The sequence below is a fragment of the Aspergillus uvarum genome (genome assembly GCF_003184745.1).
Source record: "Aspergillus uvarum CBS 121591 unplaced genomic scaffold BO82scaffold_95, whole genome shotgun sequence".
Lineage (NCBI taxonomy): Eukaryota > Fungi > Ascomycota > Eurotiomycetes > Eurotiales > Aspergillaceae > Aspergillus > Aspergillus uvarum.
In genome coordinates this window covers 23,924-41,112 of record NW_020291392.1, presented here as the reverse complement: position 1 = coordinate 41,112, position 17,189 = coordinate 23,924, and the positions used below count along the sequence as shown (strand labels likewise).

At 50.0% G+C, this 17,189-nt stretch overlaps 4 protein-coding genes across 4 annotated transcripts; 2 read left to right on the top strand and 2 right to left on the bottom strand.

Moving 5' to 3' along the window:
* Positions 1 to 133: 133 nt before the first annotated feature.
* Positions 134 to 2,070, bottom strand: brlA (C2H2 type transcription factor BrlA; the record flags this gene model as incomplete). Its single annotated transcript, XM_025633807.1, has 2 exons — positions 1,981 to 2,070; positions 134 to 1,467 (listed from the first exon to the last, which is right to left on the bottom strand). Exons 1-2 carry the CDS (start codon positions 1,991 to 1,993, stop codon positions 134 to 136), a joined length of 1,347 nt encoding a protein of 448 aa, XP_025486273.1. The 5' UTR covers positions 1,994 to 2,070.
* Positions 2,071 to 10,395: 8,325 nt separating this feature from the next.
* Positions 10,396 to 11,266, top strand: BO82DRAFT_217088 (uncharacterized protein). Its single transcript, XM_025630745.1, has 2 exons — positions 10,396 to 11,074; positions 11,158 to 11,266. The coding sequence occupies exons 1-2, from the start codon at positions 10,681 to 10,683 to the stop codon at positions 11,178 to 11,180; spliced, it is 417 nt and encodes a 138-aa protein (XP_025486272.1). The 5' UTR covers positions 10,396 to 10,680; the 3' UTR covers positions 11,181 to 11,266.
* Positions 11,267 to 11,700, top strand: BO82DRAFT_217089 (uncharacterized protein). Its single transcript, XM_025630746.1, has 2 exons — positions 11,267 to 11,303; positions 11,413 to 11,700. Exon 2 carries the CDS (start codon positions 11,461 to 11,463, stop codon positions 11,656 to 11,658), a length of 198 nt encoding a protein of 65 aa, XP_025486271.1. The 5' UTR covers positions 11,267 to 11,303; positions 11,413 to 11,460; the 3' UTR covers positions 11,659 to 11,700.
* Positions 11,701 to 13,821: 2,121 nt separating this feature from the next.
* Positions 13,822 to 16,998, bottom strand: BO82DRAFT_427075 (uncharacterized protein; the record flags this gene model as incomplete). The annotated part of the gene is made up of 3 exons (XM_025640379.1): positions 13,822 to 16,223; positions 16,301 to 16,562; positions 16,635 to 16,998. The coding sequence occupies 3 exons, from the start codon at positions 16,996 to 16,998 to the stop codon at positions 13,976 to 13,978; spliced, it is 2,874 nt and encodes a 957-aa protein (XP_025486270.1). The 3' UTR covers positions 13,822 to 13,975.
* Between the last annotated feature and the right edge of the window lie 191 nt (positions 16,999 to 17,189).

The window sequence follows — 17,189 nt, the reverse complement described above, 5'->3', positions numbered from 1 at the left end:
ACGCCGCGAAGCGCCGACAGGGTCTGCCTGGCCCTGTGTGTCTGTCCCCATCTAAGACCAAAAAGGAGAAATGGCAACCTGTTCGCCAAGGGTATCATGGTTTGGTCCGCCTGTCCTAAACTTCCGCCCGCTTTCAATCGTCCCATTCGACACTCATATGACGAGTGCCTGACATGGTATCGTCGTGCTTTTGAGAATACAGCGGTCGCCCATCAGGGGTCAGCTGGCCGCGATACTCTGGGTTGTAGTCGGGACTTTTTTCGTCCAAGGTGGCGACGTAGCGGTTGCGGCCGCCTCGCTTGCTGTGGGTCTTCGTATAATGTGCGTTAAGGTTGTCACTGCGGGAGAATGCGCGATGACACCCAGGGACCCAGCAAACATGGGGCTTCTCCTTGGAGTGGCTTTTCATATGTCTCTTCAGGTGCTCTTGCCTCTTGAAGCGTCCCTTGCACCCGGGCTCTTTGCACTTAAATTGCACCTGCTTGATAATAGACGGGAGGCTCTCCAGGCTCAGGCTCTGTTTAGAGGCTTGCTTCCGGGCAGTCTTGCGAGAGGGCTGACGCTGCACTCGAACAAGACCATCCCGGTAGACAGGTGATTGACTAAAGTCATCCATGTAGTCCATGCTACCTGACAGGCGAGAAATGGGAGTATCCGATCCAGATCCACTACCCAGCGAGCAGGACCGCACTGGAGTGGCTGGGGTGTGTGTCTTGAAGGCACCGAGTGATGCTGGGAATTCCGAGTACGATGGAGGTGGAGTGACCGGGGCAACCTGGGAGGGCGCAATTGTCTGTGGAGCAATCGATTCGGCGGGCGGGGCCATCCAAGGAATCATATTTCCCATTGACATGGAAGTTGGAATCCGTTCATGTTGATGGTGGAAGATGGATCGCGATAAACAAGGGTTGGTTGCAGATTCTGGGAGATATGGTGCATGGTGCTGGCGATAATTCGGGCGAGCCATGGTAGTGTAGTGGTGCATATGCGGAGGGTATGGGAGCGCGTGTACTCCATGCTCGTATGTCTTGGGCGCTTCCGAAGGGATCCAAAATTGTTCAACATTCTCGTCATATCCAGACAAGAAGTCGGTCATCGGCATCCGCTCCTGGGGCTCCATATTGGAGTAAGGCATACCCATCACATCGTTCGACGTCATACTAGCCAAGCGAAAAGCACTGCGCATGGGGGTCGACCCGGTGTGCCGCTCGTAGGCCTGACTGGGGAATGATCCGCCCTCGTGCCAGCCAGGAGACTGCAATGACCCGTGACTATAGACACTGGTAGGCGTGGTCTTTGGTGAATCGAGAGGCGAAAAGCTAGTCATGGAGGGGCACTCGTTCGAGCCCAGGGATGTACAATCAACTTCGACAGTTAGGCGATCACACATGCTACCCTGGGGTCTCATTTCTTCGTTCTCCTCACGGTCTTTGCGAGGCGGGGCAGGAGGAACTTCGAGTTTAACACCTGTCCGACGTACTGTTTAGTTTTTGGTTGGAACGTCACAAACTGATGCGGGAAGGTGATTGCAGATGGGAGCTCCACGCAGGTGGGAGAGAACAACAATATAAGGCAGTGGAGGAGTGATGTGTACTGCGTCAGATGCGGGTATATGACACAACAAGCGCGGGTTGGTAGGGTTATAATTAGTATATTAGGGAATGTGGCAAGGTCCGCTGAGAAAGGTATAAAGTAGTGAACGGCAACGGGGGACCAAGATCGATCAACAAACAATTATCGGCGATCTCAACGAGAGATAGAGAGGGACAGTGAGGATGAGTTCCTTAGAGAGCGAAGGATATGTTGGATGGGATGCACAAGCAATTGTAAGAATGAAGGAAGGCCAACCTGGGTTGGGAATAGAGCTGAGAAAGAAAGAGAGGGTGCGAGGTTGGGGAATGGAGGAGGACAGGCGAGGTGAAATAAACAAATCTCCCGGTCATATATTGTGAAGGGAACCAAAAGGCCGATCGCACTTACAGTCAGAAGTCATTGCTTAGCTAGTCCCCAAAGGAGTAGCGAGGGAAAGGACCAGAGTCAAAATCAAGAGGCGCGTCGCGTGCCTTTGGAGAGCCTACGCAAGGCCAGGAATGTAGACTATAGAGTTTCTCTAGTAACCGCGACAAGTCCCTCTGGAAGGGGAGGGAAAAGACGTCTTCGATTGGTAGAAACCCTGGTCTCGAGTCAAACCGTTTCCTAGGAGGCGCGATTGTCTCTGGATTAAAAGACAACGAACAAGGTGCAAGTAGACGCAGTAGACGAGAGGAGGGGGATAGACGTGATCACCGCGATGATGATGATGGAGGGGGGGGGGAACCGGATGGGGGTGAATGGAGATCGATAAGTCGCCCTGTAGACGCGGTGTTCTCGATCCTGTGTTCCCACGACGAGCGGAAGTAAGTGCGAGAGGGGTGAGAATAACGGTCGAGTCGTAGAGGTTGAAGCCGAAATGGGTTGTCTGTGTCTCAGTTGCAGCAGAAGGGTGTTGTAGTTATAGGAAAGACAGTACAGTCCAGCAAGGGGATAATGGAGACAATTGATTTGGAGACGCAGGTCAAGTGGAAGGGATGTCTTAGGATTATCGATAGAAGCGTAAATTTGTCTAATATTGCACTTGTGTTCCAAGGTCGAAGGGTTGTGCCTGGCGGAGAGGGGGGAGGAGTGGTGGAGGTTCCTTTGTTGGCAGGGGAAACCGGGGGACGAAAGGACTCAAGTGGGAGGTTAAATCTGTTCTATTATATGGCCGAGTTACTGTATTAGGTGAAGGAGCAGAAGAGAGAACAGCGTGCAAGTGTGAGCTTCTTTCCTGTCGCCCTATCCCTCACTTGGAAAAGAGGGAGGGGGGGTGGGAAAGATGGTTTAGAATTCTTTGGGGGAAGTAATTGTTTTTCCTTCGAATTTATTTTTATTGCGAGTCTATTTTATTTTCGGGATTCTTTTCTATTCCCTTCCTCTGAGTGATGTTATGATCTAAGGTATTTACTCTAGCAGTTTATTTTTATTTTTTTTCTTTCATTAATTTTTCTAAAACTACGGCTTTGAATCTACACTCACCTTCCTCATCTTGCTGCCTGATACCCTCTGAGTATGTCGAAAACATTCAATCATTCTAGTTTTAGGTTGCCACTACAGTTAGAGACAAAGAAAACACTCAAAGATTAAAACCAATAATCCTATTATGTCCTAATGACTTCGTTTCCTTGGTTTGCTCTTGTAGTGTAATTTGTCCACTTCCACTCCGGAAGTCACAATATGATCACAGATCTAAGTGTCTAATTCCGTCCGGTCAAGTGGATCGTCCCATGGCTTGCCTGGGTCCGCCTCATGCACCTCGAATCATCACCTCGAGAATGGACAGCAGATCATGATCGTAACAATCTTACTTCAGACTGTATCGGTGACGATAAATTACCTCTGGCAGATGCAATGCATCCGACTCGGGGTTTTCATCCCCCCCTCCTCTCTCTTTCATCTCCTTGACTGTTGGTATACCGCAAGATGCGGCCGCTGTGATGTAGGTGACTCGGCGAGTGGTCAATCGCTCCGTCGGAAGATGCGAACAAGATTAGAGTCAGCCAAACAGATTTCGATGCGAGAGTAAAAAGCAAGCGAAAGAACAAGAAAACAAAACAAAACAAGACTGAGCTAGACTAAACTGAGCTAGACGATACTAGAAGCGAAGAGTAAAGCAGCAGAAGAATAACAAAAAGAAAAGAAATGGAGGAATGCATGAGGCGCAGATGTGGGAGGGGAAGAACCACTGATGGAATGTTCGAACGTCAGAGGATCACGACCACTAGGGGCAGGTTTAGCTTCTGGGGAGAGCCCTGACTAAGTGGTTAGTGGGCAGGCAATAAGTTAACTAAAACTAAACTTTAACGCGGATCATGGAATTGGATCATCGTCCGTCAATCTTCCAGATGCTCGGGATCTCCCCGGGGTAGAATAAAAGTTATCCATCCATACCAGCCATACCTTAGGGTAGGCAGTTATCTAGTTGGTCCACTACTCCGTACTCTTACCACTACTCTATCACTACAGTAGAATACGGTACTTCCCCCACCGCTTCAATTGTTACTAACTACAGTCCCTAGTGAATAACACCTCCCCATCCCTCCATTTACCCCTCCCCCCGGGCATTTTTTAGTTGGCTATCGAAAACTAAGTCTACCTGGATTATGACCACAAAGAAGAACGCTAATAAATACTCAATAATTATGTGTTTTTCAAATCTTACCTGGATTTTGAAACATTTGTACCACCAGACTCCCCAATCAGCTACGGTAACGAATTCTGGAGGTTTGCTAAAGTCCCTGGAGCCTAGGTCGATCGGCAATTTTGCTGAATCACCATGTGGAGTAGGAGGTTTGCATTTCGGCGTTTCGCACTGGAATCTCTGAGATCGAAATAGTAGTGTGTTCAAGCATCGATTGAGATTCTTTGGGAGAGCACCAATGATAGTCAAAATAATCCTGGTAGGCTGGGGCAGGAAAAATAAGCCCGCCGCCGCCGCCTCAGTCATCGTCAGTCTTATCTATGTACAGGATGTACGTACTCCGTACTGTACATAGTGAAACTCCACACCAAGAGCCACGATACTACCGTTCCCCTCCCCATTCTTACATGCTGCCACTGGGCATTCGCTCTACCAGCCCTAATAATATTGACTGCAGTTTCTAGTGCACCAGCCAGGTACAGACTTGACGCCACAGGCTTCCCAAAGCATCGTCGATCATCTTTTGGTTTCAACGCCACCGTCTAGACCACTGTCAAACCCCTCATCGTCCGAGACTCAGTGAGAAATTATCATACTTTTCTCGGGTGCAAGGCTCTGAGGCACATCAGCAATGAAGGCAAAACGTTTTTCTTTCCCGGCTTATCCATCCAGGATCCGGCTCCACTCGGTCTTATGCATGATGTCCTTATACCAAAGAAGGAAACCCGCAGAGCCGGCAGCGTGCTGTCACCATTCATCGAGTGCTAGCAAACTACTTTTTGCCTCACTCTTTGTCAACTTCAGAAGCAAGCCCTGGGGAAAGGGAGAAGGGAGAAGGGAGAGCGAGCAAAACCTACAATATTGGGCAGAGAGGGGGGAGAATATGGAGTGAAGAAGAATCAATACCGGACAATTTATTCTCATGCAATCATCCCCCACACAGCAAGAGGAGCCCGAGGAGACCGAATCCCGTCTCGGGAATTCCCACCGTGGAGATCTTATCCTATCCCACACAGAAAAGAACAAATCCATCTGGCTCGGTCGAACCTCATCTAGGTTCTCCGAGGATAGTACTTACTACTCTCTTTCCCGTACAGGACGTTCCCAGCCGGCGGCGGCGGGAGTCTTTCATAACTCACATTTAGAACCTAGTTCCCAGGCGTTTGCTTATGTTTGGTCTGTGCGAACCCGGCCTGGATTGCAGATGGGCCCTTAACCCCCCCATGGGAAATTTGAAACCGTATCATTGTTTCTTTTTTGTTTTGTCTTGCAGACAGGCAACAAGTTCATTTGACAAGCGCCACCAGCAAGCGCGAGCCAAATTTCGAAGGACTTCTCCTACCAACTATACGCACCATCTTTATTACTGACCGTGTCCAGATACTTGCTGTAACCCCACTTGCAAAAAACTGAACCAAACATACTAGTAAAGTGAGAAACCTCCCCCAAGAGCCGTGCGCGGGAGTTACCCAATGTAGAATGAGGGTTGAGCTAGGTACACAGGTACTACGAAGTACTAGGACGAGCTATGGCCTCACTTGAACCATGGTTCATCGCGGACATACCCCCAGGCAACCCCCCACCTTTCCGTCCCTTGTCTGTTTAAGATAAGGAGCCACCGACTAAAAGGTACGGTACCTACTTCGTACTGTATCTGAAAACGGAACATCTCCTCGAATATTTTATGCCACAAAAAAATGAGCTCGAGAACCAAGAGGATTTCAGTAAGCGGTATGCTTACCTAACAAATTGCTTGGCTGGAACTGAAAGCCGGGCTGGTGCAGGTTTTGAGGCGGTTAGATTATTTGCAGTTGCGGAATCTGGAGAGTCGGGAAATGAATGCCTCAGTCTCTCTCTCTCTCTCTTTCTCTCTTTCTACCAGTCTTTCTTACCCTCTCTTTTGTACGGAGGTGGAGACTTTGAACATTCACTGACTGGTACGGAGTACTATAGTTAGGGACGGACCAGACAGGGACTAACCCAGTTCAGAGATCGGCTTACCAATTCTCAATGAGGAATGGATCAAAGTGAGCGATTGAGCGAGTGAGTGGAGAAGGGGAAGTGCGGCGTGAAGAGCAGCCGACAGGCGCTTTGGCCGGCGATCACTGATCAGACGCACATCATCCTCCCTAAGCCGAACGGGATCGTCCAGTCGCTGGATGCGCAGCCAGACTGAAGTCTGCAGGTTTGAAATTCGGCCATCTTTCACCAGCCGACCAGCCGCACCTATCATAAACTTCCCAGCCTTGCTAGATGCTAACAGCCACTCGGACCCTTCGCTCAGGAACGCTCCGACAGAACCTGGCCTACCAGCTTCACTCGCTCTGGAATGTGGGGAGGTGAGACGATTTCCTTTGAGCCTCAGTAGAGGCAGAGAGGTAACAAGAAAAGGTTCCATCTGTTTTCAAACATCCACAATATGGGCGACGGTGTCACGACTTCTCGACTGATACATGATCGTCATACCTCTGGCTCGTCCCAAAGGCCAAGTATTGCCCCCGAACCAAACGAGACTCGATCATCGATGCGGTGACGACCACTCTCTTTTTCTCACCTACTGATGATGCATCGCTCGGAGAATCCCAGTCTCAACGGTCGCTCTTTCATACTGCAGATGGAATCGGACAAACGGCACTGTCGATTATAAGACGCTAGACGGCTACTGGACGGAATAGTCCCTTCGACAGACGTCGAAGAAGGTTATTTCTGGACCCGCTTTTTCCTTTTTCCATCTTTGCTTTTTTTTGCCATCTTTCCTTTTTACCTCTTTCGGTTTCTGTTGATGATGGGGCGCTGCCAGCAAGATTCCAAGGTTTCTGACCTGTCACGCGTCATTCGTTACTTCAGTCCTCAGAACGCCATGCGAAATGAGCTCCAAACTGGACAGATCATTCGTACTGAACACGTTGCTTGCGTCCCCTGAAACTTGGGGGATTCAGTAAATACTGGGCTGGCTTTTTGTCATACGATCAGGCCTAGCACGTATTGTCCAGTTTCTCGCTGAATTCAACTGCGAAACCTCTTATTGCTGTATCCTCCGAACATCGTGGGCTCTCCCTGAAGAATCCTCATCAGAGAGATACTCCACTGCCTTGGGTCCTGCTACTCAATCTTCCCTTCTTAGCTATCGACACAAGAAAAAAAAAAGGAAAAACAAAAAGACAAACAAAACGGTCGCTCGTGAGTCGACAGTCGAAGAATATCGGAAAATCAGGGAATATAGCAGTTGTTGCTAAAGTTCGATCCAGGAGCGATCGAACCTCACTAGACCCATCGCGCAATGTCACGTTCGATCCCTCGAGCAAAAAGCACATGGACTTGGTTGTAGTTGGTGGTGGGAGTTATGCGGTGTACTGTACATTGCGAACACCTTATCGATATTAAACCTTAGCCTAGTACCTGCGCTGTTGCTACCATCTCACATGAATTTACGCAAGAGGTTCGAATTATTGTCTCCATCGCTACTGCATGACCCTGTCTATTAAAGTTACTTTGGACATATGGTGTGGATTTGAGTACCGACACATTGTATGAATGGCATTGCCAGCGCTGGTAGCAAGATATCCAAGCGCAACAGAAAGCTCATCACCCATATGGACATGTCTTCGTCGACTTCTTTGATCCTATATACTCATGGCCGATTGTCCGGTAGACTATGCAATTAAGTCCCCCGCTAAAGGGGGGTGCAACACTAAGGAACGGGATCTGTGGTTTGACAGCTCCTCCGCTGGGCTCCTCGGAACCTGGACAAACACAACCCTCAAAGTCTCGGTACTCTCTCCGGCCATGGATCCCGCTGGGTTGAAATGGGTAACCCGATGAACTCTCAGCGGTATTATCAGATGAATCTTTTGGATACATAATAGTAACATGTATACGGAGTATACGGGAATAAAATGGAGAAGTATTCCGCCATTGCTTTGCTAATGTTAATCAATTAACTAATCTGTCGAGTATGGAGAGACTGCAGTGGCAGAATGGGAAAGGCGGAAAAGGCAACCCAGCCACAGTACACACTACTGCGCCTCGGCAGCTGAGCCACACCTAGTCGGGCCTTCCTTCGCAGTAGGTACTGTACTGTACATCGTACGGATACTGTACATGCATTACTGTACCTCTCGGTAAGCGGACGACCCCCTCTCTCCTCTACCTTCCTCCAAGCTTCATTTCCCCGTCTGAGCAACCTGCATCGTCGATCCAGCTCGCATCATTCAGACAGCCAAGAACTGGAAAAGCCACTGCCTCAGCCGCACAAAGGCAATCTCACCAGTCACCTACAGTGCCTACTGTATGTACTGTACAGTATGGAGTACTACTCATGTACTACTCAGTTATCGATATCTTCCCGTCTTGGAACGAACTTCGCACATCTTCTTCCAGGGCGATTCTATTGATCGTTTTTGTAAACACACGAGGCTCTCTTCCTTCAAATGCTTGAACCTCCGACCATACGGTCAATTGATCTCCTTGCTGCCCCTCTGACTGCTTGTTCGCCCTATCTTCTGACTATTTTCGTTCCTACGAGAAATGACAACAATGACGTCAACGAAGCCGGTGTGGCTGTCTTATCACCAGAGCTAGCTACAATCTAGCCTCCGCCAAACCCCGGGTCTTCTCTGCTCTGGAGACACGATACCTACCCACTTGGCAATACTCGCTTTATTGAGTCGGAGCGCCAAGGCACAAAACTTCTCCGTTCACTGCCGAACTCCTTACAACGGCGCTGGTACATCAAGTTCCTTGATTCTTCCCGACCGCTTCGGAAATGCATATGCATGGTCAGCTGATGCTGCCAACAGTCCCAGACTAGTGGCATACAGAAGAAGCTGTCTACCGCTCTTTGACCGATTCACCTCTTGCAGAACGAAAGTAGACACAGGGCTTGGACGCTATTGTCGAGGTTAACGCAATCATCTTCATAACACCTGTCCGCTGCAGTTGCCGTGATGCTGCTCCGATCTCTTAGGAGGACCCGGTGAGATGTCCTGAAAATCGGTAACCCAACTGAGAGCCCCTGCAGCACGGGCCTGTGTGTTGCAAGGAGTCGGGAGCGGATAATTCAACCGTGCAAGGGTTCCTGCGGTGATTTGACCGATTCGAATCTACTGATATCGCTGCCGCCAAGGCCGTGGTAGATCTTGCTTTAAATGATCAACATCTTCTTCATTAAGAACTTGAGCACGGAGTAAGAGCAGCCAATATATTGAAACCTGGTTTAAGCCAGTACTCATGGACTACGTTCTTCCGTTCCGAATGCGGAGAAATTGGCTGAACTGGAGATCATTCAAGGAACAGATGCAGAAGAAAGAATTATCAACGGCCGACCCCACTGACTGAAATCCTTTAGTTCCGAGAAGACGTTGGAGATCTCCATCTTGAAATCTGATGAAGAATAATCATGACAACGCTAAGCCTTGGTCTTCTCGAACTTCTCAATCCCCCTTCCCTTCTTCACGCTTGTCAGGAAAATAGTGCAGCGCCTTGCGCCTGTTCTTTGCCTCAGTCTTTACAGGACAAGGGAATTCACTAGCTGGAAGGCTGCCTATGGCGCATCTGTTGCCACCGTCTCCGTCGATAGAGAACAGAATACGGTCACCTGTTTCATTTCAGTATTGCTGAAGAGTCGATCCCGATCTCCTCGTTCAACTTTATCGTTGTTAGCCATGAATCCTCCCATATCTCGGGCTACCAAGAACATTCACTGCCTAAATCATAGCGCAACATGCTTCTGGCATACTGGTGTTCTACATCAATGAAATTTCTATGCCTCAAATCCGACCGTGCCTACACTGAAACACAGCGGATACTACTGGCAGTGGCGTTTGCCTGGAGATCTGCAGTCACAGTGAACCCAGCCGTTTCTTATCCTCGATTGCGAGTCTCCAGACTTTGACTCATAGCCATGTCGCTGTGGCTGATGCCAGTGCTTTCCTTGTCAAGTTCACGATTACGGATAATAATCATAATTAACGTAGATTGGAACATCAAGCTCCCTTTCACGCAGATGCCCTGAACTGCGTCCATGGTGGAATGCCTCTGTCTTGATGCAGGTACATCGTTGAGTTAGTCATGATTGACGGTTTCTCTTTGGGACCGCTGTTATCCATTCGACTACGATTGACTAAAATCATGAAGCCACTCGAATGATCAGCTGTTCCTGCCTAACAGCCAGGTTGGAGAAGCGTATCAGAAACAAATTGGCTGTGGGAAGGAGGAAATTAATATCACCAATATCAGCGAATGAACAGATGCATGATCACTACCGGAAAGTCACACAATCAGGGTCCGTCCGTGTCTTAACTGTTGCGCGACCTCCCGTGCTTCGTTCTATTCCTGATTGATCGAATCTGCTGCAAGAAAGGGCCCGTCGTCAGCATTTGCAGCCATAGCTTCTTAAGGGCGGAGTGGAGTTGGCCTCCAGGGGCGGCGATCCGACCTCTTAAGTACGCCCCTTGCGTCGCAGTATGTTCGAGTGCGAAAGCCCCCAATCAATGAGCCCACACAAGATTCTCTCGATTCAACATCGCCTCTCTAATATCGCCATTTTGAGTTGCATTGCATTGCATTGCATTGGCGTTGGGTACTCATTCCTGATCCTGACCTATGGTGGCGTGCAAAGGCTATACCATCTGGGATTTTCGCATCAGCAGCACCAACCCCACGTACTCGTGCACGACACCGCCCATCCTTCCACTTTGGTCCAACGGCGGTGGCTTTCTGGGGAAGATGGGCCCTTCGACGAGGGGGGTGAGACCAGGCCCGGGCTTTTCCAGTCGTCCATTCTCAACTACGTCATTTTATTGATTCTCCCAGGCGCTGTACTACCAGCGCACTATTGGCTGGAAATCAAGATTCATGGTAAGGACTTCATTTACTCTTACTCTATGGTTATTGCCTTTGGCATTCAACTAGTTATATTCAGCGAGCTAATGAACCGCCAGGGGGATCTCCAACTGACATCTGAGGTCCTGAGTTTGTACCTGGTCGAACGCCGCCAGAAACTTCTCAACCTCGAGTCACAAAGGGAACAAACCCTATGTCCTAGAAGAGAGAATGGGGCTGTTAAGATTTAAGGAACTTGAACCTAGTTAGTAAAATCATCCCCGACCACCAACTCAGGGCGCGTACTCCTGCCTAGTCTGTTGTTCCTTCTCCGACTCCGACCACACAATTATCCTTCTGACTGGAATGTGCAGCAGACAGTCCACCTAAAACCTAGCCATCCATATCACCCGTCACGGTTCATGCGCACACATCGCCTCCCACCGACCGACTTCTCTTCTCAGCTCGATCATCTCCTGCGAAAAAAATCCTACCTACATACATGGCATACTTACCAGCCCGACCATACCCACCACCTCTTGGGAACCATCAAATTCTCAGTATACTTTGTCCCTCCAAGCCCACCCGCGCACAAACCCACCCGGACATGGGGATCCTGATTTCCGAACCATCTAGTCCCGCTCATCAGTGCACGGACTTCGAATTTGACGCAGTGGAGATCATCGTAGATCCGTAGATCCTTTTAGGGTCGGAGATCGTCTGGCCCTTTTTTACATTCATTGTATAGTAGGTAAGTACTGTACATCCCGACCCATACGTGCATGTCCAGGATAGGAACGGTGAAGGAGTGCGAAGTTTCTAGCGGTCGCAAGCGAGACAACAGCCATGAAAAACAGGTTTCTCTCCTTGTTTTTGACTTTTCTTGCTTTCTGGAAGCCCAGTCGGTGTGCTGTATATGTTCTGTAGGAATCATTTGGTGCCTACCGTAAAATTCTCTCGCCAATGAGTCAGCAGCGTTCGATTTGGACTTGGTGGGGTCCAGCCTGCTTGGTTGGTTATATTGTTTGTTTCATTTGTTGGGCTCTGACCCTATTCCACTGGGATGTATTGGGATGCGATGGTGTGTCACTACAGTTGGAGTGGAGTGTAACGCTGTAGTCTTGGGGAGGATGCTTATCTGGCTAACGGTGGGGAAGAGGTTCAAGGTCACTTAGTGACTTTTACTGTAGTTGGTTTATTTCTACTTCTATGTCACAGTGTACTGTGTCGAAGGATAACCTGGGGCACTTACTAAGTGTCCTATCACAGTATAATTGGCATGGTGGGAGATGGGGCTGGTGGTGATGTACAGTACCATACCCACTTTACTGAGCCTTCATCTGTAGCACTGTACCTTTGGTAGTTCTCATGTTTCCTAGCCTTCCAGGGTCCATGTTTGTAAGTACCTGGATAGCCAGAATTGTGGCACTACTGGATATAGTACGCTGAGCATATATAGAGAATGTGTTTGTGTGAGGGTAGGTGGGTAGGTGGGGGCAGGTAGTATATGTCCGTTCCCAAGTACAGACTCCGTACAATTTACCCATACAGCAGTACATCCTGACCTTGGTGGAGTTATCCTTTATCGTCTGTAAACCCTGTAGCTTCCCTTGTGTTCTATTCGTTCAATTATTCCAGTTTCTCTTCCCACACGGGGCCAATCTTTTGCGGTTGGCGTGGCATATCTGGGTTGCTAATGCCGTGATATATTTGCCGTTCTCCGGCGAAGAAACTAGCTGATGTTCTACGGTTCTGTGCTCCATCATGAGATAACTCATTCGTTTGAATGATTTTTCTTACGTGGTAACAATTCCTGACTTATGATATATAACTCGCTTTCTCCTGTTCTCAAAGTACGGACCTTCGCGCTGAATGGTTCCTGATTGCTTGTCTGTCGATGGGCATCAACATGTGGGAATGTAGAGCACATGCCGAAACCGGAGTCTCCTGGACGTTGACCTCAGCCAGTACTAGGGGCCGAAATCTACTTCCTCATCCACACCAGTCTACGAAGGGGCTACTCTAGCAACCTCGAACTACAGAAGTCCAACTTTCAAACGTATCCGTCATCATTCACAGAAAGAACAAAGGTCTCAAGAAATAAAGTAAAAGGGGAAGTAGAAGTGAAGATAAAAGTCGAACCAACGACCTGGTCCCGGCGCCCGACTATCGTCTCCGTCCACTAGACAGACAGTTCCACCATGTTCACAGGTCGAAGGATCGGACATCAAAGCAATAAAGTTGAAACCAAGATGGAAACCATAACACAAACACAAGGGGGACAACCCTGTACAAAAAGTGGTATCAAGTCTGTAAAGTAGGATTACCCTGTTCCCCAACGAAGAAGTGACAAACAGAGAAAGAAGGAAGAAAATCAACCATGAAGCAAAAAAAAAAAAGAAGAATCGCAATAGTCAATGCCCCGTCCGCCTCCTTCCTTCCCAGAGTTAGTACACAGTAGTCGCCAAGCACAAAACCAGATAACAAGAAAAAAAAAAGCAAGAGGGGAAGAAACAAAAAGACGCAGGGTAGTGGATGGAAATCATGATCCAAGCAAAGAAAAAAAAAAACGCCAACCAATCTCTTTTTACCGTGAGTTCCCAATGTCGTATGCACAAGTCTCTCAATGAAGTTAGGTGTGTAAGTAAGGTGAGAAGATGATGGGGTATGAAGGTGATGAAGAGTAAACAAATGATCAATCTGAACTCAAAGACCTCGAAGTAGGTGTGGTTGTGATGTGGCGGAGAAGATTGTGGTGGTTGTAAATGATATCGAGTATCGTCCAGGTGTCCAAACATAGCGAGGTCTGAGAATTGGAAAGTAGAATGGAGGTGAAAAAAAGGGTTCCAAGGATAAGTGCTTCACACTTATTCGCTTGTAGAGAGATATTAAGATCTGAAACGAGTACAGAGTCGGTCGGTCTCCAAGAGGCCGCAACTATTTCATGCCATTTTGCATCATATTCTGTTGCTGTTGTTGTTGCATCACTTGAGCTTGCATGGCAGCCACCTGAGAAGCACGTTGTTGTTGAGCTTGCTCCCGCTCCCGACGCATCAATTCTTGAACCCAGAGTTTGGCATTGCGTTCAAGCCCAGCTTGATACTGTTGTGCGATTTGCGGAGGATACGAGGCGGGCGGGCCATACTGGGGCATTAGTCGGCTGGCCATTTCTTGTCTCAACCGCAGCAAGCGCTGATGGTATAGTTGATTGTATCGCTGGGCGATGGTGACACCCTGCGTCATGTTCACGCCTTGCATATTCTGCGGTAGATGGCCTCCATTCGCCTGGGCCGCGGCCATCAGCATTTGCTGTTGTTGAGGGTTTAGTTGCGGTCCGTTCTGATGCATTTGGCCCTGTTGCCCTTGCGCTTGTTGCCCTTGTGACTGTTGCTGTTGCTGAGCCATTTGCATCTGCGCGAGCTGTGCACGCATCAACTGGGCTTGGTAGGCTTGCGGATTCGGGAACTTGGCTTGCTGCTGTTGCTGTTGCTGCTGTTGCTGCGGCTGCTGTGGCTGTTGCTGCTGCTGGAAGTGCATTTGCATCTGCTGCGGCTGCTGCTGTTGTTGGTGGGCTTGGATATTCTGCTGTGCATGCGCATTCGCTTGCATTTGGGCCACCTTCGGCGAGAACTGACCGTGAAGCATACCCTGTTGGGCAAGGAGTTGATTTCTCTGTTGCATAAGCATCTGTTGCTGCTGCTGGGTTGTGAGGCCCATCCCGTTGTTCATTTGAGGGGTCGCCATCATGGTAGCCTGGTTCAGGACTGGGGTAGGTGCCATGGTAGAATGGCTCGGACTGGCATGACTCATCCTCTGCGTCGGTGTTACATTTCGCATGATAGGCGTAGCGTGGGACATGGCAGGAGTGCCTTGAGTCATCTGTGGTGTTCCATGGCGGCTCTGTCCTTGCTGACTTCTTGAAGCTGCCATTGGATGGCTCATGGCGGGGTGCGCGTGCTGTATCACCGACGGTGGTCTCGAAGGACTTCCGGCACCCTGCATTGAAGACGTCATACTCATAGGAACCCCGGCTTGCGTTGTCCTTGTGCCTACGACCGGTGATGATATGTGCTGAGGGGTCTGGTTGCGTACCACAGGAGATGACTGTGGCGCCTGACTGGCACCATTTGATTGAGCCATGGCATGTCGAGTTTGTTGCTGCGCTGCCAATTGTGCCTGAGCTTGCTGCGCCGCGAGCTGTTGTCTTCGAGCTTCTTCCTTGGCATGCTCCTCGGCTTGTCGCTGTTCAGCAAGACGGCGCCGCTCCCTCTCTTGCTCCTGTTGCTGTCGCTTGGCCATCTCTTGCTTGACCTTGATCTCATGGTCTCGCTTCGCCTTCTCTTCGTGTTGCATACGGATGTTCTCAAGCGTCTTAAATCTCGAGAAGCGTGGCTCAAACGGTGCGCCACCACCAGTGTCATCGACAACAGCTGATTTTGGCCCACCGGCACCATTGGAGGAAGCTGGCTCCAGACGCTCATCCATGATGAGCATGAAACGCTCTTCCTCCGCTGCGAGGGCTTCGTCAGCGGCAAGTTCGGCCACAGTCCGCTTCCTACGCTTGGGTGAAGGTGGTGGATCGCAATGAAGCGGGCTTTCCATGTGCTTCAACAGATCATGAACTCCATCAAGACTACTGACGGACCCAAGGTAGAGAGGGGGAGCCAATGCTCTCGTCAACCTGGCCTCACACTCTAAGAGATCCTGGGGTTCCACCAGCATCTTCTGTTTCTTCGCTGGAGGCGCACGATCTTGCTGGGAATTGACGGCCGCCCCCGGCTTCGGGGAAGACGGTGCTGTAGAAGAAGACCCTTGCGGATGGGATGTCGAGCTGACTGCCGTCTGCTTGGCCGCTTTGGGATCAGGTGTAGTGGCGAGAAGAGTCAGCTCGGCTTGAAGCGAACGGGGCGTAGGGTGTAAGACAGTGGTAAACACTCGAGGTTTCGAAGGCTGTTTTGAATGAATGAATCTCGAATCCTTCTGCGAAGCTTGCGAGTCCAAGTTGCCGGGCTGCTCACTGCCCGACTTGACATCCTGCTGGCTTTCCGAAGCCGCCTCCTTTGCGGAAGGCTTCTCCGAAGTCAACTGGTTCAGCTTCGGGTAAGGCACATAGGCAGATGGTGTGACGTGCTCGTTGTAATTATGTATAGAAAAGGGGGTGTTGTTGTCATTCGATGACGGCACGCTTGACTTCCGAGTCTGCTGCGACACCGATTTGTGATCCACCACGCGGACAATTAGACAGCCTGCTTGGCGCGTGACTAGTTAGCCGAGCACCTATCAAATGTGCCGTATAGGGGCAATAGCCTGCCTTCATAGAACCGAACATTGGCCCTCAACAGCTCCTCCATCATGTCATGGGGAACGGTTTGAGAGCGGATATGTTCGATGATGACCTTCATCTCCGAATTATAAGGAAAGCTCCCATCTTGCTGCTCAAAGCGGAAGTGGGTCGGATGAAGGTGGAGAATCAGCGAGGGAGGGTGTTTGGAGAACTTCTTGAGAATATATGACGTGGTTTTGACTACCGGAAACGCGGATCCACGTGTTAGTATCAACTCCAAGCGCATTCATCGAGGCGACCGCGGAAGCTCACCGAAGGGCTCTGGACACCGCTTTCCTGCTCGGCGATCGCTATCAATTGACGAGGCCCTTGAAAATGGCTTCTGTAGCCGCCCGGCCTGCTCGCCGGCCTTTTGCGCCTCTTTCTTCGTCCGGTTCTGGGGGCCTTTGGACGGTGCGCCCGCACTGGCCGTGCCATTGACGCCATTCGCCATCGGTGCGTTCTTGGAGCCTGCAGCAGCCGGCGTTGCAGATCCTGGAAGGTGCTTTGCTGTAGAAGAAGGGGAGGTTGAGGATTGTTGGGACTTAACACCGTTCATCCCGGTCTGAACAAAAGGCGGGGGAGGTCGTTTCATCTTAGGGGGATGCGAATTGGGCTTGGAGATTGCCGTCGCCATCCTGCGAGCAGGGAGCTAGCGACGCGACGAGAGGCGACGACGAGTGAATGCGACTGCGCGTTATGGGCGAAGCCGGAGGCGATGGGGGAAGGCCGTGAGTCGTCGTCGTCGATGGATACAGCCGGAGCGCGAGACATGTGGGGAGCGGAGGTCGGAGCGGCACGACAACGAAGGGGCCGGGATACGGACAC

Excerpts from the sequence above, each read along its gene's own strand:
- BO82DRAFT_217088 (XM_025630745.1), top strand. The coding sequence starts at position 10,681 with ATGTTCGAGTGCGAAAGCCCCCAATCAATGAGCCCACACAAGATTCTC. Across the intron at positions 11,075-11,157 it reads GCTGGAAATCAAGATTCATG|GGGGATCTCCAACTGACATC; the intron begins GTAAGGACTTCA and ends ATGAACCGCCAG.
- BO82DRAFT_217089 (XM_025630746.1), top strand. The coding sequence starts at position 11,461 with ATGCGCACACATCGCCTCCCACCGACCGACTTCTCTTCTCAGCTCGAT.